The sequence below is a fragment of the Penicillium roqueforti genome (assembly GCF_015533775.1).
Source record: "Penicillium roqueforti strain LCP96 04111 chromosome Unknown scaffold_06, whole genome shotgun sequence".
Taxonomy (NCBI): Eukaryota; Fungi; Ascomycota; class Eurotiomycetes; order Eurotiales; family Aspergillaceae; genus Penicillium; species Penicillium roqueforti.
Window position 1 is genome coordinate 459,251 of NW_024067570.1, and position 23,469 is coordinate 482,719.

At 50.4% G+C, this 23,469-nt stretch overlaps 5 protein-coding genes across 5 annotated transcripts; 2 read left to right on the plus strand and 3 right to left on the minus strand.

The window, feature by feature from the left end:
• Window positions 1-304: 304 nt before the first annotated feature.
• On the plus strand, window positions 305-2,918 carry LCP9604111_3694 (i-AAA protease YME1; the record flags this gene model as incomplete). Its single annotated transcript, XM_039071310.1, has 5 exons — window positions 305-334; window positions 395-529; window positions 580-694; window positions 752-2,469; window positions 2,523-2,918. The coding sequence occupies 5 exons, from the start codon at window positions 305-307 to the stop codon at window positions 2,916-2,918; spliced, it is 2,394 nt and encodes a 797-aa protein (XP_038930357.1).
• A 1,511-nt stretch (window positions 2,919-4,429) lies between these two features.
• Window positions 4,430-6,363, minus strand: LCP9604111_3695 (glycerol kinase; the record flags this gene model as incomplete). Its single annotated transcript, XM_039071311.1, has 4 exons — window positions 4,430-4,696; window positions 4,756-4,922; window positions 4,976-5,970; window positions 6,041-6,363. The coding sequence occupies 4 exons, from the start codon at window positions 6,361-6,363 to the stop codon at window positions 4,430-4,432; spliced, it is 1,752 nt and encodes a 583-aa protein (XP_038930358.1).
• Window positions 6,364-8,533: 2,170 nt separating this feature from the next.
• LCP9604111_3696 (DUF3429 domain-containing protein) lies at window positions 8,534-9,991 on the minus strand (the record flags this gene model as incomplete). Its single annotated transcript, XM_039071312.1, has 5 exons — window positions 8,534-8,962; window positions 9,025-9,249; window positions 9,313-9,363; window positions 9,435-9,664; window positions 9,739-9,991. 5 exons carry the CDS (start codon window positions 9,989-9,991, stop codon window positions 8,534-8,536), a joined length of 1,188 nt encoding a protein of 395 aa, XP_038930359.1.
• A 769-nt stretch (window positions 9,992-10,760) lies between these two features.
• On the plus strand, window positions 10,761-20,354 carry LCP9604111_3697 (membrane morphogenesis protein VPS13; the record flags this gene model as incomplete). Its single annotated transcript, XM_039071313.1, has 3 exons — window positions 10,761-19,782; window positions 19,837-20,253; window positions 20,314-20,354. The coding sequence occupies 3 exons, from the start codon at window positions 10,761-10,763 to the stop codon at window positions 20,352-20,354; spliced, it is 9,480 nt and encodes a 3,159-aa protein (XP_038930360.1).
• A 472-nt stretch (window positions 20,355-20,826) lies between these two features.
• Window positions 20,827-23,122, minus strand: LCP9604111_3698 (DUF3405 domain-containing protein; the record flags this gene model as incomplete). The annotated part of the gene is made up of 4 exons (XM_039071314.1): window positions 20,827-20,928; window positions 21,002-21,848; window positions 21,909-22,745; window positions 22,815-23,122. 4 exons carry the CDS (start codon window positions 23,120-23,122, stop codon window positions 20,827-20,829), a joined length of 2,094 nt encoding a protein of 697 aa, XP_038930361.1.
• Window positions 23,123-23,469: the final 347 nt, after the last annotated feature.

Consider the following 23,469-nt stretch of genomic DNA (forward strand, 5'->3'; position numbering starts at 1 on the left):
TTCATCGGAGCTGACCAGAGCTGATGACGCTATAAGAAGCGTCCGGCTATGCCGTGCACGTGTCACTTAATATCACGTGATATATATTCGGTCGCCTATTCGGACATAAGTGGCCGTCGCCATTCGCCGCATCAAAGCGGAACATCCTATCGCCTTCTTCTCTACCTTCATTCTTGTGTCAGCAATGACAGTCTCTTCAACCCGGGCTTAACAGATTCAAATTTTATTTCCGGCTGTAAATCCACCAAGAGGAGCACACGCCCATCCTCGCACCCGGCCGCGTGCCGCTGTATATCGGAGAGTCATGGCCTTCCAAGTCTCGATCCCCATGCCTGTGAGTACCACTCCGCGGTTTCTCATCCAGATCCCACAACTGACCCAAAAAATCTGCTAGAATGTCGCTGCCGTGACATCGGATCTCTGGCCTTCAATGTATAACATCCTGGCTGTTCCCTGGAAGCAGACCGGGCGAACGACGAGCAATGTCAACGAGTCTTTCCGGCGCAGTACTAGCCGAGGAACTGAAACAGTATGGCATAACCTATCATCCACTTGGCATCTTCATGCTGATACAGACAGATCTCTCAACGCGCAACCTTGCCTGAATACCTGGAAGGCATTTCCACCGAAGCCCTGCGAGCGGAGATCGTCAGCCGGCCTTCGCAGCAAACGTGGTCTTCATTGCTCAATCAAAGTATGTTTTGGCTTGAGAAAATTGCTTTGATGAATCATATCTAATCATTGATAACAGACAACGCACTTCGGACCACCTCATCTTTTATGCCGATCCGCTATGCTATCCCCGGTGCTCGTTCATACTCAACTCTAACTCCATTCCGTCTTAACTCCCTCCGCGCGGCCCCGAAGGTCAACGGTCTTTCGAAGATACAGCAGCAACGGTTCCTGTTCGGCGGGTCCTGGCATCATGTACTAGCCCAGAAGGAGAAGGTCGCCAATCAAAGTCCCAATAACGCAGACGCTCAAAATGCTCTTTATTCGGCTCTCTTGCGTGCTAAAATGCCGGGCATAGTTCTCGAACGACACCGGAGCGGTTATTTTGCAGGAGATCTCACAACTGAAGCATTAGTCCAACAGGCCCAGTCAATCGTCGGTGGCGCCGACGCCGGAGCTGGAGCTTTCGGCGGGTCAAACCACAATCTGAGCCCTGAACAGCTCCAGGCAGTCGGTCAAGCGGTGGCTGCTCGGGCTACTGGCAGTCAAATCGGAATGGGAAAACAAAACGGTACCGGTGCCAAGGATGCTCCTCTCTACGTTGTGGTCGATGAGTCTCTCGGAAGCACTGTGTTCCGCTGGGTCAAATTCTTGCTCATTTTCGGCTTTTTCACTTACATCTCCCTGGTCACGGTCACTATCTTGGTTGAAACCACTGGCGTTCTGAAGAACGTCCGTGGTGCGCAGGATAAGGAAGCTCAGCCTGAGCAGCAAACCGCTCGTTTCAGTGATGTGCATGGCTGTGACGAGGCTAAAGATGAGCTGCAGGAGCTGGTGGAATTTCTTCTCAACCCAGAGCGTTTCTCTTCCCTAGGCGGTAAGCTGCCCAAGGGTGTTCTCTTGGTCGGTCCTCCCGGTACTGGTAAAACCTTGCTTGCGCGTGCTGTTGCAGGCGAAGCTGGTGTCCCATTCTTCTACATGTCTGGATCTGAATTCGATGAGGTATACGTCGGTGTTGGTGCCAAGCGTGTCCGTGATTTGTTCGCTCAGGCCCGTGCCAAGGCTCCGGCTATCATCTTCATTGATGAACTGGATGCGATAGGTGGAAAGCGAAACGAGCGGGATGCTGCTTATGTCAAGCAAACGCTCAACCAGTTGCTCACGGAACTCGACGGATTCTCTCAGACTACCGGTGTTATCATCATTGCTGCTACCAATTACCCTCAACTCCTGGACAAGGCACTCACTCGACCTGGTCGGTTCGACCGTCGGGTCGTTGTGGACCTTCCTGATGTTCGCGGCCGAATGGACATCTTGAGACATCACATGAAGGAAATTCAATACGGTCCTGATGTTGACGTCGGAGTCATCGCGCGAGGCACTCCCGGCTTCTCTGGTGCTGATTTGGAGAACCTGGTCAACCAAGCTGCCGTCCATGCCAGCCGTGACCGCAAGGCTAATGTGGGGCCGTTCGACTTCGACTGGGCCAAGGACAAGATTATGATGGGCGCCGAGGCTCGCAGTCGCATCATCCAAGACAAGGACAAGCTCTTGACTGCGTACCACGAGGCTGGTCATGCCCTTGTTGCACACTTCTCTCCTTCCTCTACTCCTCTGTACAAGATCACCATCGTTCCCCGTGGTATGGCTCTGGGTATTACTCACTTCCTTCCGGAGATGGATACCGTTTCAAGGAACTACACCGAATATTTGGCAGACATCGCCGTCTCTATGGGTGGCAAGGCTGCTGAAGAGCTGGTTTTCGGCCACGACAATGTCACTAGTGGCATCTCAGCTGTAAGTCTTACTAGTTAGTTGTCTTCTTTTCTCGGTACTAATGATCTCTTTAGGATATTCAAAGTGCCACCGAGACGGCCTTCACGCTGATCACCCGGTTCGGATATTCCAAGAAACTCGGCAACGTCGACCTGTCTACGAATTACGACAGCCTATCGTCGGAAACCAAGCAAGAGATCGAGGGCGAAGTGCGCCGGCTTATAGAAGAAGCCCGTGACCGAGCAACCACCATCCTAACCGAAAAGCGCAAGGAACTCGAGCTTCTGACCAATGCGCTCATTGAATATGAAACTCTCACAAAGGAGGAGATGGAGCTGGTGCTGAAGGGCGAGAAGATCAATAAACTCAAGATCTTGCCCAGTGCACCGCTGAAGCTCCCTGAAGCTTTGCAGTCGACCAATCTCAACTCGTCCGCGGCGGCAGGAAGAGCACCCACGGTCAATGAATAAGTCATCTCCGACTCTGTAAACTTTTCTGTTCATTTCCTTGTCTTATTTTCTTGTTGGCTCTACAAACAACCACCCATGTATCCTGTTTCTCATCTCCATTTTGCATCCTCGATCATCCAGGCGTCTATTGAAAATACCATATCTCTTTGGTTCTCTTTCTTCTATATCATGTCTCAGTCAGATTGACGCTTGACTCTGGTTATCGGCTGTTGTTCCGCGCTTGAAGATCTCGAATGGAGATCATCTGACGTCAATTTGCCATGTAATAACCGCGATATGAGGTCATCTATATACCCTCTTGCACGTGACCACGTGATCCGCGATCGCATTTGTAGAATAAAGCTGCCAATCCTCTTTGGTACTCTCATAGACATATGGTTATATCTACAAAGCGGTCATGAAAATGACCGAGAGGGAAGATATAGCATGAAAATAAAAATATACATATATTCCACTCCAACTTCGGTGTATGTTGTACATGTAGATGAACATATGTTGTACAATATATATCCCTCCCAAGGCACCCGAGCCAAATATAGCAACAACCCAAACCCTAAGCAGACAGCCAAATCTCGGCCTATTCCGTGAATGAAGCCGTGACAGGGGAATATAAACGACCCAAGCAACATCTCTCTCTACATGCATTAGATGGATCGTAGCCACTTCCAATGGTTCAACAGTGAGGCCTCTACGATCTATTCACTATGTATGTATGGTAGGACACCACAGGCTGAAGCGATCATGTGATCTGAAAAGCTATGTATGTATTGAACACATCGCCGAACTAAAAAATGAACCAGATGCCTCACTCCACTATTGGTTAGAACCAGTAACCAGTAATCTTGGTTAGTTACTACCCCGCTGTTATGATGTCATGGTGTTTACGTCAATCCGGAGACAGAAACTGGATTCCGGGGTATTCTCGATTCCGGGTGGGAATGTTGTAATAATAAAGTTTTAAGCTTCATTGTTTATTTGCGTACGAACGAGAATGACATGTTTATAATTTTTTTTTTTCTTCATTTCTTCTCAAAAACGGGTTGTATGTACACAAGTGGTAGTTAAGTCGAGCTTGTTCCAGGAGAGGAGGCTAGCCAACAGCAAAATGAGATAAAAAAAAAAAAGGTAAAATCCCCAGCTCTTCTTCTGGAACAAACGACTTCCCGTCATAACGGTCATGATTGGAGGGGGACATCGGCGTGGGCGGGTAAAACGCCTTATTAGGACGGACTTTCTAGTCGGGATTGGAAATTCTCTAAATATGTATAAATGGAAGACGCGAGGTGTTCCAGATGTCCCTGTGAAAAAGAAAAAATTCCGGGTATCTCCAAGAGAGAATATATGCGATATCCGGTTGATATGATCTTCATGTAAACCTCTCAAATCTCTCTTGCTTCTTGCTTCTTGCGCGTGTGTATGTATCGTGCATGGTATGAATTGCACAAACTGGGCCGCGGGGTCGATGACGGACCCGATTGGGGTCATCTCAAAAGGATATGTAAAAAAGGTGTTTATTCGTCGTATTCCTCTCTGTCCTCGTCGGCCATCCAGCCGCGCGACATCTCCACGGCCTTGGACCACTTTTTATACATGCGGCCGCTGGCTTTGACGGACATCCTTGGGGCGAAGGAGGCTCGGTTGGCACGGTTCATGTGCTTAAGTTCGGAGAAATCCTTCCAAATATTGATGGCGAAGCCGGCGGCGATTGCGGCGCCGAGGGCAGTGGTTTCGTGCATGGAGGGACGTTCGACGGGGATTTGAATAATATCGGCTTGGGTCTGAAACAAATGAAAGTTAGCGGGTCTGAGAGTTTAAGAGAAAACACGTTGCAACATACCTGCATGCAAATATCAGAGTTACTCATGCCGCCGTCAACAGCCAGTTCTGTCAGGCCCTTGCCACTGTCCATTGCCATGGCGTCGAGGATAGCCTTAGTTTGAAAGCAGGCCGCTTCCATGGTTGCACGGGCAATGTGTCCTTTTTGTGTGTGGGCGGTGATTCCCCCTGGCAGTGTTAGCGATTTAGGTTTTTGGATGACGAGCACGTTCAAGACTCACAGATAGTTCCCTGGGCATCATCGATCCAGTAAGGAGCAAAAAGACCACTGAACGCAGTGACGAAAATGCAGCCTCCATTATCTGGCACGCTGGCAGCCAAATCGCTGACCTTCCGTGAGTCACGGAAAAATCCAAGGTTATTCATTAGGAAAGAGACACCACTGCCCGCCACGGCCACACTGCCTTCAAGTGCATAGACGGCCTTGCGGTCTCGGCCTAATTGGAAGCCCACGGTGCCCAAGAGACCGTGTTTTGAGATAACCGGCTTCTCGCCCACATTGTAGAGAAGGAAGCATCCGGTACCGTAAGTGTTCTTGGCCATTCCCGGCGAAAAGGCACAGTGACCGACCAAGGCCGAAGCCTGATCACCCAGACAGCTGGTAATGGGAGTACCCTCCAGCGGCCCTTCGGCCATTCTACCAAACCCATCGGGATCGGCCGAGGGCAGAATCTCGGGCAGACGGATCTTGGTCGGGTCAATGTCGAAGAACTTCAAGAGGCGATCGTCATATTGGAGGGTTTCGAGGTTCATGAACATCGTCCGGGAGGCATTGGTCACATCGGTCACCAGAAGCTTGTTCTTCGGACCACCGTTGAGGTTGTAGATGAGCCAGCTATCGACGGTTCCAAATGCAGCGCGGCCATCGTCATAGGCCGACCGGACGTCGGGCAAATGGTCGAGCATCCATCGTAGCGTGACGGACGAGGGGTATGTGGAGAGCGGGAGGCCGCAAATATCACGGAGTTCGTCGGCGCCGGGCCTTTCTTTCAGTTCCCGGACCAAGTTGACGGTGCGAGTATCGGTCCACGTGATTGCGTTGTGCAGGGGCTCGCCGGTCTCCCAGTCCCAGACCAAGGCGGTTTCTCTTTGACTGGTGATGCCAATGGCTTCGATGTCGGATGTGGAGTAGCCCAGGGCGAGGAAGGATTTCATGGCCTCTTCGATACAGATATAGACCGACTCGACCAATTCATAAGGGTCTTGTTCGTGCCATCTGTGGGGGTGCGGGGCAAATTAATATTTGAGTCGGGGGAGGATTCAAAGGGATGGGTTGTGACACCTACCCTGGATGTTCATGAATCTGATGGAATTCAGTCTGGTATTTGGCGACAGGGACACCTGTGCAATCGAAGATGATGAATCGTGTACTCGTTGTACCCTGGTCAATGGTGCCAATGAATCGACTCTTCATTTCATCCTCGTCCTCGTCCTGCAGCAACGACCGGTCTCCATCGTCTCTCTGTTTGGGACGATAGTTGAGGTTCAGGTGTTCTCGTTGTATGTCCTCCACTCGCTGGTGCACATGTTCTTCGGGGGCCTCGAAATCCCGGGCGGGCTCGGAGTCTCCATCGAGGCTATCAAAGTCCAAATCGAATGGGTTTCGCATCTTCCAGAACGTGTGAAAAAAGAGGTATTAAGAGAGAGAGCGATTTTACTGTCCAGGATTTAAAGAGGGGAATAACGGAGGGGAGGAGAACTACGAGGTGGCGGTGTTGGGGATACGGGGACCAGCTCCCGTGGCAGAAAAGTGGAGCGTGACGTATCAGAGCAGTGGCCAAGGTATAGAAGTGAAATATGGCAGTTCACTGTCACCGTTATAAAGGAGAAAGGTGAGAATGGAGAATGGAGATTGGAGATTGGAAATTGTTGAGGGTTGGTGAAAGGTAGCAGAAGAAGGAGGAGAAGAGGTAAATAGTCGAGGTATACGCCAGTATCGAGTCGTATATAGAGAAAACGGAAGAATCGGGAGAAAACAAGAAAGATCTCCCACAGCACCAGGGCAGCGGTCTTTAACCAAAGGGGTGGACCATTGAAAAAGCCCAGGTGGGGTGGGGGAAATGAGAAATCCGGTTCGGGGGATTTTTTTTTTTTTTTGATCAGAAGACCTCGTCACTTTCCCCCACTATTTGGCTTTATAAATGGGAGATGAGCTGGAGAAGGACGTTTATAGGATTAAGGATTAAGGATATAGTCTTATATAGGGTATATATCTTATTGTAGCGAGCATCTATCTAGTAATACCCATCCTATAGTTATCCTATAACTATCCTGTCCTATAACTAGTGAACTAGTTACCTACCATAGTCCTATCCGTATATATTACACATATACAACTCCAACCCCCGTCTATCCAAGCCTGGGCACTCCACAAGCCCCGTCGATCGTACACATGACACGGTCCATTTTTCCTCACTTGAGTCGTTCTAGAACCCCCCCCCTTTCTGATTAGTTGACATTCTTTGATTAAAATCCTATTCATGGAGAATATCATATCCCACCATATGGAAGAATTATTGAATTATTAGCTTTCTCGGATGTGGTATATAGCCTATGAGGGAGAGAGAAATCAAGGGAATCCCATCTGGAGAACGGGCTAGTCCAGGCCAAGAACATTCGAGTGCGTCAACCCCTCCGGGGAACTGCCTATGATCTTGACTCCCTACTTCCCGGGTCTCATTCAAGATCCCTGTCTCAGGGCAGATTGGCAGATTGGCATTTATGCTTGATGTAGAATAGTCCAATCTGTACGTTGTATAAACCCCCAGCAGATGACGTTATCTAGTAATGTCCAAGGTTCCTTCCCCCACGGAGAACTGGAACTGGTCTGGTGAACCGGCTGAATTGCCCTATAAGAGGCCATTATCTCCAGACGTGGAGAGAGGGGATGTTGTCAAACCTGCCAGGAACGGGGACGTGCGAACAAGTACAACTTACAATACGAAAAATCGTGCTCCCTCAGTTGTACTCCATAGATTAACACCCCAAAAAAAGAAAAAATAAGCAAAAACAAAAAAACAAAAAGAGACGAAAAGGCCGATCCAGGTGGATTCCAGCGTTGTTTTTTTCTGGCGCCATTGGGCGCTACTCTGCGTACCTCGCATGCAGGTCTCGCTTTACCTTCCCCCGAAGCCGTTTGCAAGCAAAGAAAGCAAAGAAAGCCATGCCACTTTCGCAAAAGTACCCTCTTTTTTGTTCCCATTTCCAGCGCCGTTTCAGCTAGCTCCGTCCGTGAGATCTTTAGTCGATATTTTCGGCACCCCGTGACAGTTTCAATGGGATCGACCCGCTCGAGTATGTACGTGAGATTCGTTTTACCCCTTTGGATTATCCCTCTCCGATCTGCGGCAACCCGTGTGACCTGAGGAAGATGCCGATTAGCAATTGTACCCTTTTGCGACATATAGTAGCTATTGTACGTACCTAATCTTGCAGCTCTAACTCAGATTTGATGCCAAGCACGAGTGCAGCTTTATTGAATCCGTTTGAGAAAAGAAAAATGAAAAAAGAAATGAAATTTTAATGCGGGAGCATCCCATGGATACCTATATCCTGCTACCCGTACGCTTATATCTACCCCCACTCGATGCGGAATGTCAAATCCCTCACGATAAGACTCTTACTCGAGAATACTTGGGTCCCAACTACGACACTTCAATTGAACAAAAGAAATTTCAGTGGCCTAGTGCGTTCGTTCTGCGTATATTCTACAGGAAATCACGGTAATGCAAACATCGAGATCAGTCTCGGGGGGATGCCCCTCACCTTAAAAGGCATATTTACTCGGAATCCTCGACCTCGAGTGCCTGAAGACGGCGGGCCGCAGCCTCCTCCTTCTCCTTCTTCTGCAAGAAGATCAGAGCGTTGATCTTGTCCTTGATGCTGTGCTCGGAGGCGGTGGTCTGCTGGATCTGCTCACGGCCGATCAGGGTAGCCACGATCGAGGCACCGACGACGAAGGTCAGCACGAAACGGTACATGCCGTACCAGTGAGGAGCTCGGCCGGCGGCGGAAGCACGCGCATCGTTGTAGTACAGGAAGGTGAAAGCGAGGAACTGGCTGATCAGAGCGTACTCGACGGGGAGCAGCAGAGTAGGCCAGGCCACAGCGGGGGCGATCACACCGGCGGCGTAGCGGCGGTAACCGAACTTACCGCCGTAGCCAGCCCATTCAAGACCCCAGTGGATGGCGCCGAGGAAAGAAAGGATCTAACCATAACGGCGATTAGCAAACTTCTAACCGATTACTCAAGACACTCGGGATCACTCACGACGGCACCGTATCCGATCTGGACGGGCTCGAGCATGTGCAGCATCAGCTCAGCACTCTCGCCAGAGAAGATCAGACCTTCGCCAACAGCAGCAGCGCGGTTGATCTCGTAGGAGAGGAAGACGGTCTGCAGAGAGGTGGCCAGGTAGGGGACGACACCGGCCATACCGAGGTAGAGGGCCTCCTTGGGGACCTCACTCAAGCTGAAGGTTTCCTTGATAACTTTCTATATCGGCGAGGCACAGTTAGCATATGCAGACCCAGATCCACATCGAATGGAAATACGTACAGCCTCGGACTTCATACCCGCCATAACATCAACATCATCATCATCGTGCTCCTATTGTATCGACATTAGCCATTGAGTGTCTTTTGCAAACCACAAATCACAAGGCGTATGCCGTATCTCACCTTAGCCGCAGAAGACGAGTAGCGCACAAGAGCGGTGGTGACGGGCTTGTGGGCGGCGAGCGCGAAGCACGAGACGGAGGGACGGAGCAGACTGCGGGCCGACGAGGTCATCTGGGCCTTGCAGATCTGCTTGCTCAGAGCGGAGCGAGCCACGGAGGCATTGGAGCTCGAGAATGCGCGGAGCGCGGAGCGGGCGGCGGCGTTGCGGTACATGGCGGGGAGATATAGAGCTTTTCGTTGTCGTCGGGTTAGCAAGTTGGAGGAGAAAAGCCTCGGGTACGGCCGGACAGCAGTGTTTACTCACCCAATTGGCCTGAAAGAAAAGCTGGACAGAAGTAGAAGAGTGGAGATTGAGGGTATACACCCGGAAAAAGACTTTGATCAGAAAGTCGACGGCGTGGGCTTTCCGGGAGGGAACAAATAAGAATATCCAGAAATGAAGTGACCGAGTGATGAGGTGTGGTGTGCTTTAGGGCGGACCGCAGCGACCGGAAGTGCAGATTGCAACTCGATGCAGAAGCTTTGGCCTCAGGTGTCGATAAAGTTGCCTCAGGCATAATGTCCTTTCCCCAGCCAATCAAATTCGGGGGGCTGCTGCCCTAACCAGGGTGGCTACGTCACTCCTGGGGTAAACAAGTGTATCCACCAGTACATACGGTACAGTATATTGCAGGGATTCTCAGGGTCATTGCCTCGTGCGTAAACGGCTTTGATAACAAAAGTAACCAAAATACTTACCACTGGCCCCCCAACTTCCCACGTAGTGCCAAGTGTATCGTGGCTTGAGTACTCTGTACCTTGCAAATACTTGGTGGTAGGCGGGAATGATACCCGCCCCTGGCGTAAGAAGCTGTACCCCGTTTGTATCGAGTACCTCGATCATACAATTTGCGTAACAGATATCACCTCTTTTGATCCACGCAATCAGGGCCATTAACTTGCCTGAACTTGGGCTGGAATACCCAACATCATTTTGTCTCAATTAGCGCTTGTGATTTCTCTACATCCCTTCTTAATCTGACATCTAGTCATATCTTCACCGATTTCCGCTCTGCTTGGAGGGGAAAAAGGTCCCACCTCAGTATCGCGCGTGCTCTCAGTTGGATGGCTTGGATGTTCCCTATCAGCCAGGGTTCATAAAAGCAACCCTTCTATCGCGTAAGAGTCCATTTAATGAAGAGGCTCCCTTGTTTCCTCTCACTTGGATCGCCACTGACTTGCGAAATCCCTTCAATTACAGACTATCGTGGAATCCCCACCTGCTGACACCCGCACCGGCCATAGAGTCCGACCACCAGGCCCGGTCAACGGCTCCACGCCGCAATCATGTTGGAGGGAGTAGTAGCGAACCTACTGAATCGGTTCCTGGGAATTTACGTCAAGAACTTCGATGCGACCCAGCTCAACATCGGAATCTGGTCAGGCGACGTCAAGCTACGGAACCTTGAACTACGCCGCGAAGCGCTCGATCAGCTACGCCTCCCTCTAAACGTCGTCGAAGGCCATCTCGGAGAGCTTACACTATCAATCCCATGGTCAAACCTACGAGGCAAACCGGTGAAAGTCGATATTCAAGATGTCTTCCTGCTCGCGGCACCCAGAGAAGATGCGGACTTTGACCCAGAAGAGGAAGCAAAGAGAGAGAATGCGCTGAAGATGGAACGGGTCGAGAGCGCCGAGATTCTGCGCGAGCGCAATGCGGAAGGCATGAGCCAAGAGGAACAGCGCCGGAATCAGAGCTTCACACAGAGCATGATCACGGCCGTGGTGGACAACCTGCAGATTTCTATCAAGAATGTGCATTTCCGCTACGAAGACTCTATCGCATCACCTGGGCATCCGTTTGCTGTCGGCGTGACACTCAAGGAATTGAGTGCCGTCAGCACAGACGGGGAATGGAATCCGACTTTCATCCAATCCGACTCAAGTGTCACGCATAAATTGGCCGTCCTCGGTGCTCTTTCGGCTTATTGGAATACTGATGCCAAATTGCTGGGAACCGGGCGAGGCTCGGATATAGGCGCAGAGGCCCAGGGAATCAGCCGCGCTGATCTGATAGAGAAACTGAGAACTGCAATTGATGCCGACGAAGGAAACCAATTCATGTTGCGCCCCGTCAGTGGCCGTGCTGGTCTGGAAATGGACAAGTCAGGCACATATGAACGGCCCGCAATCAAAGCACGGTTGCTCTTCGATGAGCTCGGCTTTGTTCTTGATGAGAAACAATATCGCGACGCGTTGATGCTGGTCGATCTATTCCATTATTTCATTCGCCATCAGGAACATAAGAAAATCCAGCCTAAGGCCTCACCAAAGGAAGACCCTCGGGCATGGATGAGGTTCGCAGGAGAAGCCGTTCTGAGCAAGATCCACGAACGAAACAGGCGCTGGACCTGGGACTATATCAAGGAGCGCAGAGATGACCGCATCGCGTACATTGCCTTGTTCAAAAAAACGAAGAAGGAAGAGGCTTTTACGCCCGAAGAAACCAAGGAACTGCAGAGACTGGAAGCAAAACTGAGCTACGAAGATATCCGATTCTGGCGCTCACTTGCACGGAACCAGCTACGAAAAGAAAATGTCGGGGTCAAAAAGCCCGCAGAACAACAATCATGGTCTGCCTGGCTCTGGGGCGCTAAGAAAGAAGAGTCCGAGGAGACTGCTATGACTGAAGAACAGCGACAAGAGTTGTATAATGCCATCGATTGGGATGAAAAGAAGGCTATCACCGAGAGTGTGGATGTGCCCCGGGAATGGGTCAAACTTCAGGTCAATTGGAGTCTTCGAGCTGGTAGCTTTACGTTAATCCAGGACCCTCACGGGTCAGCCAATGAGGTCATGAAGCTAGTGTTTGACAATTTCCGAGCCAAGGCACTTCAACGCCATGATTCTTATCTCCTTGATCTGGACCTTGGAGGGCTGAAGATGTATGATGGCACTACTGCCGGGACTCTTTATCCCCAGATCGTCAAGGTCAAGGATTCTCCCCCTGAATCTACAAAGGTTGAAGAGCTAAGCGAGGATGATGATGAGCTCGCCTCACAAACTAGCGCAGACGATCTTCAGGATGAGGACAGTTTGTTCCATCTGCAACTGGAGAAGAACCCGCTCGACAGCGATGCAGATACGGCGGTAAAGGTCAAGCTGAAGAGTATTGAGGTCATTTACAACCCTCGATTCCTCGTAGGAATTGTGAAGTTCTTTGAGCCGCCCGAGCGACACATGGAGTCGATTGGTGCTCTCTTAGATACCGCGGGTGCCACGGTTGAAGGACTGCGGCAGCAAACCCGGGCCGGCCTCGAGTTTGCCTTGCAAGAACACAAGAAGGTTGATGCGCAATTCGATATCCACGCGCCTTTGATTATTGTACCAGAAAGCATCACACAACCAAGTTCACTTTGTTTGATTATCGACGCCGGTCATGCCAGTGTCAACAGCGAATTGGTCGACCGCAAAGCGATGCGAGAAATTCAGTCCAAGCAGAAAAAACAATATGCGGAGGATGATTACAAGCAACTGGAGCATCTGATGTACGATCGCTTCCTCATCAAACTGGACTCCACCCAAGTCCTCATCGGACCTGGCGTCGATGCAACCAAAGCGCAGCTCAACACGAATGTCGAATCTAGGAATTTCCACATCATCGACCGTATCAATGTCGACTTTGCCCTGGAGATGTGTATCGTACCGAGCGTGACACAGCTTACCCGAACGCGCATCTCTGGACATCTGCCAGAGCTTCACGCATCAATATCAGACACCAAATACAAGGGCTTGATGAAATTGATTGATATTGCAATCCCGGAATTCGATACGGAAAAGTCTGCCTCTGATTCAGTTACTGCAGCAGCCAAGGAAGAAGCAGCCCTAGCCACACGAGACAGGTCATCATCCTTCCAACCAGCAGTCCAACGTGACCTCCCTGTTGTTGACGACGATGAGGATGAAGTAGACAGCGAACATGCAAAGAAGCGTGTCGATACACCGGCCAATATCCATCGCCGAGACTTCGAATTCAAATTCACTGTTGGCCGTCTACGTGGATCACTCTCCCGTTCTGACCCCCATGACCCGCAACGGGATCAGTTGCTGGTTGAACTGGTTGCCGAAGGATTTGAGCTGGACTTTTATATGCGCCCCTATGACATGGTCGCTGAGGTTATTCTGAAATCTTTAAGCGTAGATGATCACATCGAGGAGAATCCGGTTCCTGAATTCAAGAGAATCATCTCCTCTAAAGGCTTTGATGCCGACGAAGACAAGGACCTGTTCCAGCTGAAGATGGTACGGGTTAAACCCGAGTCACCCGAGTTTGACTCAACGTATGAAGGGGTTGCCATGAACCTTGACATATCAGTCTCCACTATCAATCTTGTCGTGACAAGAAAAACACTTCTCACGCTTCTAGACTTCACCCTCCTTACATTCACAAATCCTCAACAACCGACTCAACCCAACCCAGAAACAGACAAGGCTATTGAAGGGACCGCCAGTGTGGAAGAGAAGCCCGAGCAAGCTGGGAAAATCCGCATCAAGGCTAACCTCAAGAGTATTGCTCTCATCCTCAACAATGATGGAGTCCGCTTGGCAACTTTGAGTTTGAACACTGCCGACGTCGGGGTTTTCCTCGTGGGCAGCTCGATGCTCATCCAGTCTCGGATAGGAAGTCTGACTTTGGTCGACGATGTCAACCTGGGTGCCGCGGAGGACTCTGATATCCGACGCCTTCTGACCATAGAAGGAGATGATTTCGCGGACTTCAAGTACGAGACATTCGATCCCGATAGTGAGACACACCCCGGTTATGATTCCGAGGTCTATCTGCGATCTGGTTCGATCAAGATCAATTTTCTAGAGGAGCCCTACCGGAAGATCATCCACTTCCTCGTCAAGTTTGGCAAGATGCAAGCCATTTTCAATGCAGCTCGCCAAGCCGCTGCCAGCCAGGCCAACCAACTCCAGGAGAATGCTTCACGTGTGCGGCTTGACATTATTGTGAAGACGCCCATTGTAGTTTTCCCTCGCGTTATGACGGACGGTCGCCCTCGAGACACAATCACCGCTCACCTCGGTGAAATTTATGCTAAGAATGAATTTGTCCCTATGGATGATGGAAAGGACAGCCCTGCTGTCAACGTCATCTCGACTGGTGTCCGCAATATTCGCCTGACATCCAACTTCCATTTCGAAGATGGTACATCCGAGGAGCTGGAGATGATTCAGAAGGTGAACTTGGAGTTCAGCATCTGCTATTTGGAGCATCAAGCAAACAACCCACGCCCAGATATGGAAATCGAGGGTTCTCTATCTCCAATTAACCTCCGTATCTCCCAGAGCCAGCTCAAGTTCTTGCTGGAACTGTCAAAGTCGATACCGAACGCGTTTGCCACAGATACCGAACAGCAAGAGCTCGAGGCTATGGAGTCGTTGCCCTCGTCGGTGACTGAACCTACTAGGGAGGCTAGTTCAAAGGCCGTCCAAGCACAAAATGGCTCGGGAGGAGCATTCCCTGATGACGAAAACAGAGAGACTTGGGTACGACTTGATATGATCTTTAAGGTCGACAGTGTCGGCCTGGAGCTTATCCTGGCAAACGACGACCAGCCCGTCGGCCGCCTAGAGGACTCCAGTCTGTCCAAGTTCTCTCTCAATGATACTCGAGTCAAGCTGCGTATGTTGACAGATGGCTCATTGGAGTCGGAGCTCCTCATTCATTCATTCTCCATCCGCGATAGTCGCAAGCAGGACTCGAACAAGTTTAGAAACATCATGTCTTTGATCAACAACGATGTCCAACAGCAGTTCATGGCTAGCGTGTCCATGTCTGGAGGACCAGAGAAGCACCTCATTGCGATGCTGACTATTGATAGCCCTCGCATTATGTTTGCTTTAGATTATCTGTCTGCTTTACAGTCATTCAGCCAGTCTGCATTTGCCTCTGAAGGACCAATAGAGGTGCAGGATGAGAGCGAATCACCCGAGGAGTCTGAGTCAGGGTCCGATACTATTGTAAGTTCCAACAAGGCTATAACCGAGGCTTCTTCGGGCGATGCCACAGCAGCGGCTATGACCGTTTCATTCCGGGTCAATCTTGTCGACGCTCAGGTGATTATGGTGGCCAACCCTGCCATTCCTCACTCTGAAGCTATCGTCCTTGGTACCAAGGAAGTTCTCATCTCCCACCAAAATGTGTCGACTCTGCAGATTCAAAAAGTGGGCATGTTCCTGTGCCGCATGGATAAGTTTGAGACGTCTCGACTCCGCATTCTGGATGATTTCACTCTTGAAATGTCCATTGATAGCCGATCGCAAGATAAGGGATCTGCTTTGACCTCCATTGAGGTGCACCTTGAGCCTTTGGTTCTTCGCTTGTCTCTGCGTGATATTCTGATGGCAATCCAGATTGTCAACAAGGCCTCTGAAATGACCCAGAATGCCCAGCAGACTGAGAGCGGAGAGGCGAAGAAAATTACGGACACGAAGACAACCAGAGGGCGTTCTTCTAGCAAGACATCCTCTGCCGTTGTTAAGAGATCCAACCGCCCGAGTCAAGGAGCTGGAAACCTGGATCGGACAACTGCGCCACAAAGTTCAGTTGTCCTCAAGCGCGAAGAGATGTCTGCCAAGATCGACGGAGTTAGAGTCATTCTTATTGGTGATCTACACGATCTACCTTTGGTCGATTGGAGCGTCAAGAAATTCAACATCGATGTACGCGACTGGTCATCGACACTGAATGCCGATACCAACTTCGAAACGTTCATGAATGTGTATAACTTCTCGAAGTCGGCCTGGGAGCCGTTGATTGAGCCCTGGCAGCTAGGATTCCACATGGCCAAGGAGACCAACCCGGATGTTTTCTCTTTCGATGTGTATTCGCACAAGACAATGGAGCTTACTATAACATCCGCCACGATTGCACTCGCATCCAAATCCTTCCAGTTCCTTTCTACTGATCAGGATGTCCTCGCCAAGCCAAGAGGCGCTGATGCCCCATACAGAATCCGCAACTACACTGGGTTTGACCTCAGTGTTTGGGCCGATGTCAGCGAAGGAGTGGAAGGCCCGGCGGCGAAACTTACCGACGGCGAAGAAGCCCCATGGCGATTTGAAGATTCCACCGCTATCCGTGAATCGCTGACCCCAGAAGGCCACGGCGGAGTGGTTGGTGTCAAACTGGAAGGCAGTGGCTTCGATAGTATCAGCCGCATTCCTGTCGTGCGTGAGGGCGAGGTTATCTACGCTCTGAAGCCGAAGCAACAAAGTGTTCTTCACCGGCTACTCGTGGAAGTCAAACTGGGACCCGATAATGTCAAGTACATCACATTCCGTTCGCCACTTCTTATCGAGAACAATACCCAAATTCCCGTGGAAATGGGCATTTTCAGCCCCGGAGAAGGCCACTTGCTGAAGATTGAGAAGATTTTGCCTGGGGACGCACGACCGGCACCCGTTGGATCAGCATATCTCCATTCTATCGTTGTTCGTCCCGATCAGGGCTTCGGATATGACTGGTCAGATGAGCGATTGTTCTGGAAGGACCTCATCAAGCGACCTACACGCACGGTTAAGTGCATTAGCGAAAATGGACAGCAGGCTCCTCCTTTCTATTTCCAAGTCAACGCAACGTTTGATAGCAAGGATTCGCTTACGAGCGTGTATCCCTACATGAGGATCCGAATCTTCGCTCCCGTGGAGATTCAGAACCTGTTGCCCTACGATTTCAAGTACCGCATCTACGACAAGAACACCAAGAAGGATTGGACGAACTTCTTGAGGAAGGGTGGCGTCAGCCCGGTTCACGTCGTGGAGCTTTCCCACTTGCTGTTGCTCAGCATTGATCTGCAAGATTCGGTCTTCCGCCAGAGCGAATTTGCTATTGTCAACGGCAATGCCCAAGACTACCGCAGAGAGCATACCTTGACTCTTAAGGATGAGCGAGGTCTTCAACTGAGGTTACAGCTTCATTACTTCAACATTCCTAACAGTGGTGGTGCTTTCAAGGTTTCTGTGTACAGCCCATACCTTGTCTTGAACAAGACTGGCCTTCCTATGGACATTCAAAGCAAAGCATTCCTCCAATCTGCGAGAAATGCCGCTGGTCAAGGACTCAGAGCCGATCCAAGAGACGAGGGCCGCGCACTTCCATACATGTACTCTTATGCCAACGAGGACCAAAGCAACCGATCTATCTTGAAGGTCAGCGATTCTGCATGGAGTAAGCCGCAGAGTTTCGAGGCTATTGGTAGTACCTTTGAGGTCATCTTCCCAGATCGCCAAGGCCGATCTGAGTTCCACTCCGGAGTGTCTGTTGCTGAAGGCGAGGGCAAGTACAAGATGACCAAGGTGGTCACTCTTGCTCCACGGTTCATCCTAAAGAGCAAGCTCAACGAAGATCTTCTGGCTCGCGAGCCAGGCTCCTCCAACGTACTCCAGGTCAAAAACGGGCAGTTGGTACCGCTTCATTTCCTTCGTCAAGTTCAAGAGAAACAGCTGTGCCTCTGCTTCCCGGGCGTCAACAACCAATGGTCTTCCCCGTTCAACATCGCCGATGTGGGAACCGTGCACGTGAAATTGGCCAAGGCGAACCAGCGGCAGAAGTTGATCAAGATTGATATCATCATGGAAGGAGCAACTCTTTTCTTGCACTTCAGCCTTGAGCAACGCAATTGGCCGTTCTCCATGCGTAACGAAAGCGATATGGAGTTCATTTTCTACCAAGCCAATCCAAATGTGGAAGATGATGATGAAGAAGACCAGACTAGCGGCTGGAGGCCGATCCGGTATCGGATTCCCGCGCGGAGCATCATGCCGTATGCATGGGACTACCCGGCGACGAAGAACAAGTCGCTCGTGTTGACCTGCCAGGGCAAAGAGCGCCATATCAAACTTGCCGAGATAGGAAACCTGATCCCAATGCGGATTCCAGCTTCGCAGCCTGGCGAACACCAGAAGATCATTGACATCAACATTGCTGCTGATGGCCCCACCCAGACTCTTGTGCTATCCAACTTCAAACCGTCGAAGAGTATGTACAAGCAACAAAGTAGACAATCCTCCCAGGTCGGCTCCACGGCTGGGTTCGAGATCAAGGAAATGAATTCGGACGTCAACTTCAAGGCCCAACTTCGCCTAGGTGGCATTGGAATTTCATTGATCAACCAGAACCTGAAAGAGCTGCTGTATCTCACATTCCGCGAGATTGAGTTCAAGTTCAGGGAATCGAGGTTGTACCAGACTCTGAACGCAACTATCAAATGGATCCAGATCGACAACCAGCTCTACGGTGGTATTTTCCCCATCTTGCTTTACCCCAGTGTCGTTCCGAAGACTGGCAAGGAGATGGAAGCACACCCGATCTTCCATGCAATGGTTACACGGGTTAAGGACGACTCGTATGGTGTTCTGTATATCAAGTACGCGACCTTGCTATTGCAGCAAATGACACTTGAACTGGATGAGGACTTCGTCCTTGCCATGCTTGACTTTGTCAAGATTCCGGGTGCTTCGTGGGCCGAGGAGCAAGAGGGCAAACTGTGCGATGAAGACCTCAACATTCCAGAGCCGCGACAAGAAGACAATGGTCAGGATGTGTACTTCGAGCTCTTGCATCTCCAGCCAATGCAGATGGATATTTCATTCATGCGCACCGAGCGCGTCAATGTGGAAGATACTATGCAGCCCTCCAACCCGTTGATGTTCTTTGTCAACGTCATGACAATGTCGATGGGTAATGTCAATGATGCACCAGTCCGACTCAATGCTCTGATGCTCGAGAATGCCCGTGTCTCTTTCCCCAGCCTGGTCGCCAATATCCGTGCACACTATACCCAAGAATTCCTGGGCCAGATCCATATCATTCTCGGTTCGGCCGACTTCCTAGGCAACCCTGTCGGTTTGTTCAACAATGTCAGCTCTGGTGTCGCCGCTATCTTCTATGAGCCATATCAGGGTTTGGTCATGACCGACCGTCCCCAAGAGCTGGGTCTTGGTATCGCAAAGGGTGCTACCAGCTTCATGAAGAAGTCCATCTTCGGATTCTCGGACAGTATGGCCAAGCTTACGGGAAGTATGTCCAAGGGTCTCGCCGCCGCTACACTTGATAAGGAGTTCCAAAACCAGCGCCGAATGTCCAAGGTGCGCAACCGCCCCAAGCACGCGCTGTATGGAATCACGGCTGGTGGCAGTGCCTTTGCAACTAGTCTTGCAAGCGGTATCGGTGGCTTGGCACGTCATCCACTGCAAGGTGCGGAGAAAGAAGGTATCCAAGGATTCTTCAAAGGTGTTGGAAAGGGTGTCCTTGGATTGGCTACCAAGCCAGCGATCGGTGCATTCGATCTTGCCTCTAGTAAGTTGAACCATCCCCTTTCTCTAGTATTCATCACTAACAATCCCCTACTAGATTTGGCAGAAGGTGTTCGCAACACCACTACTGTTTTCGATGCTGAAGGTCTCGACCGTGTTCGACTCACCCGCTTTATTGGCACCGATGGCATTGTGCGCCCGTACTCGCAGCGCGAAGCTCTCGGACAGTTCTGGCTGAAGACCACGGACGACGGCAAATACTTCGACGAAGACTACATTGCCCACCTAGAGCTGCCTGGCCGAGACATGCTGGTCTTGTTGACGTACGCACGTATCATGCTGGTGCGCACGAAGAAGCTGTATACTGAGTGGGATATCCGCCTCACGGATATCCAGACCATTTCCAAGGAGCGCACGGGAATGAGTATCACGCTCAAGGGTGGTGCCAACGGACCTTTCATTCCTGTCCAAGATGAAAGCTCGCGGAACTGGCTCTATAGACAGATTGCTGTCGGTAAGTAGTTACTCTGATCATGCTAAACAATGTCATTTGCTAACCAAATACCCTTTCCAGCGGTCAATGCTTTCAACGAGAAGTATAATTCCAGGGGATAGAGACGAAGAGGCATCCCCCCGGGGTTCTTAATGATGTCATGAGATGGACTACTTTCATTTTTGGGACGGGGATTATCAAAACTCACAGAGCATATGAACGGTAAATTGCTTTTGGTTCATCAGCTTATTCCAGTCACGTACATAAGTTGCCTAATTTTTTGCGTCGTGGCCTGTTTTGGTGGCCTTTACTGCTTCTCCTTTTTTGTATACAGCGATGAAGAGTTCGGTTTTAGTGCAATTCTACGATTTGTTTAACATGGCGCAACCATTATCTACCCTGGCAGATATCTCTTCGTAGTCTGGTAACTGCAACAATGGGCGATTCCTTAATTTGCAAATGATATCAAATGACTTCAGATTCTCTAAATTAGACAGTGAAGCAAGTCGTATGTGCCTTCTACATCAACGCCGATAAGTCAAAGCATAAGAATTTTGAGATGTCAACAAGTCAACCACCGTAAATGGATATGAATCATGGAACAGCCCTGTCTGGGCCCATTTGTGGAGCCGTGTTCTTGATCGTATGAAGAAACATAGACGGGAAACAATGTCGACCGTAGCGATCCTCGGATATCTAGAAAAGACGAGTCAGTAAATCACTCCCTAATTCCAAAGAAGCAAAACAGCAGACGAATATATATACTCACTGTTTTCCCGCCCTCGTGCTCCGCAGTCCTGTACCCCAGCCAACGCCTGTACAAATCTTCCGCACTATGCGTCGTAAACATATACGACAGCCGGTACATGATATGGTCAAACATATGATCGAAATTCCAGATACTATCCGGAGCCCCATTAACATTCTCCGGTGGACCGGGGTTGTAGATGCGCGCGAGTTCTTTCGGCGTCCACTGGCCATCCGCATAGATAGGGTGAGGAACATGCACAGCCTTGAGGCCGTGGAACAGAGCCCATGACACACCTGTCATTTCCGACGCAAGTCCGAGACCCTTCGTCGCCTGCGCGTTGTGAATCAGATCGAGTAGACGCTTGGAGTACCGGCCCATGGTGATGACCGCGGCGCGGCGCGGCGTGTACTGGCCGTATCTGAAGTTCCAGACCTTGTCGGGGAATGTCCATTGCGTGCCTTGCGGGTTGAATGTTGGCAGGAAGGTTATGAAGTCTGCTTCTTCGCCGACACCCCAGGTGTAATTGTCATAGTCTGGGGATGGCACTGGTGGGACTGGACCCATTGGTCTGATCCCGGTGCCGGATACTGGGCCCCAGATTGTAAGGTTGGACCTGTCAGATAGGCTGTCGTGTACCATTTGTTTGAATTCGCTCCAGTTGCCGTGTGCGCCGGGGGTGTAGAAGTAGGCGTTGCGTTCCCAGAGGTATTTGCGGGGTTGTTGGCGTGCGAATGAAACTGCTTTGTCTAGGAATTGGTAGATGTGTCCTGTGTGGCGACCATCCATTTCTAGCTGCCAGTAGTAGTCGAAGTGTGGGTACAGCTGGGAGAATATTTGCAGAGGTTGGTGGTGTTGGAGTTGGGGACTGTAAGTGCTGTTAGTAAGGGTGTCTTTAACATCGGTCAATGGGAAATGATTAATTCACCTGTGCTCTTCGATCTTGGGATACCAAGCCTCTAAGAGTTTGTTATTGAAGAACAGAGCCATATTCCGAAATTCCTTCGGGATGGCATTCCGGAGCCGGTTGATGGTCTTGATGTCAGAGAAAATGGGCATCTCGTCCTCCTTGACATGACACAGTAGATAGATCTGATATTCCCCACCAGAATGCAGAGAAAGTTCCATAATCAAGGCCCGAAGGTATTCACGATGGTGAGGCTTCCAATTGAGCCCATTCCAAGCCCGAATCAGCACAGCCGAGCGAGGATGGTACTGCTTCACACCCGAAGCACCTGCAGGTGACTCCCGTGATTTGAGAGAATCCTGGGGAAGGTCAAAGGCTAGTGGACTCTGATTTGAAGAATTGGCGGTCGCAATGGACTCGTATCTGTCTGCGTTTCTTTCTAGACAGAGGTTTTGCAGTCTGTGCCAATCAACCTCGCACCACGGAATTGAGGGAGGGCGCGTGAAGCCCGGTATCTCGTCCTCGCCATCGTCATCGTAACCATATGCCCCGTAGCGGGAGTAACGGTCTGTGCAAACATTTTCGTCTAGGCCCAATGCCTCGTACGATCCGAATCGCGCTGCTGGGAACCCGGCTTGTTGACCCTTGTAGACTTGCATCATATCTTCTGCAGACCTCCGGTTGAGATTACGGCCCCTGGGGCCAAGGCAGGGCTGGAACCTTCCATAGAATCGCTTCTTCCATTCTCGGCTGTTGTATGCTGGGTATGGATCGTAGACAAGTGGGACTGGGTGCGAGGCGTTGACAGACTCGATACTAGTTAGGGTTAGGGTACCGCCCTGATAGAATCGCTTGTCTCTGCAAGGGTTGATTGTTAGCATAATCTTGTATCAACTCACGCATAAGCTGCTTGGGATAGGTACAAACCTCCGATCATGTGCCATGCCGAACGCATCTGGCTCAGGTGAGTGGTCGCCTGCTATCTTGTCCCACAAACCAACATTCCCATGATACTGACCAGGCCGAAGGACCCCGGGGCCCTGTAACGAAGCATAGACAGTCTGGATTATGTCTGTCTCCGGGTACCCGAAGAGATATGAGCTAGTTTGGACAACGGCGACCAGACAGGTAAGATACCCCAGCCAGCGCAACCAGATCCACCGGCGATCCCGTGGAGAGACAGAAGACTTAATGTAAAACGGAGATGGCGTCCTGTTTCTCTTGAGGAGTTTCATAATGAGTGGCAGTCAAGTTACAGGGCGGATAATTGCATTCTTTGGCTCTGAAAGCCACGGGATGTGCGTGGTGTGCGTGGTAAGATGGAAAGGGAAGTGCAGAGGTGAGCAATCAGACTGTATGAACAAGCATATATCAGTGAAAGGAACCAACGGATCTGTTTGACCGTAATGACTGGAAGGGTTTGGTCCTACGATGTCATCACTACGCGGTGTTGACTGCATCTCCGATTAAGATTTGGGTAATGCCACACTAGAATCCAACGTGATAGATAGACACAATAGTATTCTGTCTGAAGTTGTACAAGCCTAATAGCTATATGTTGGATATCTCTTGGAATAATCAT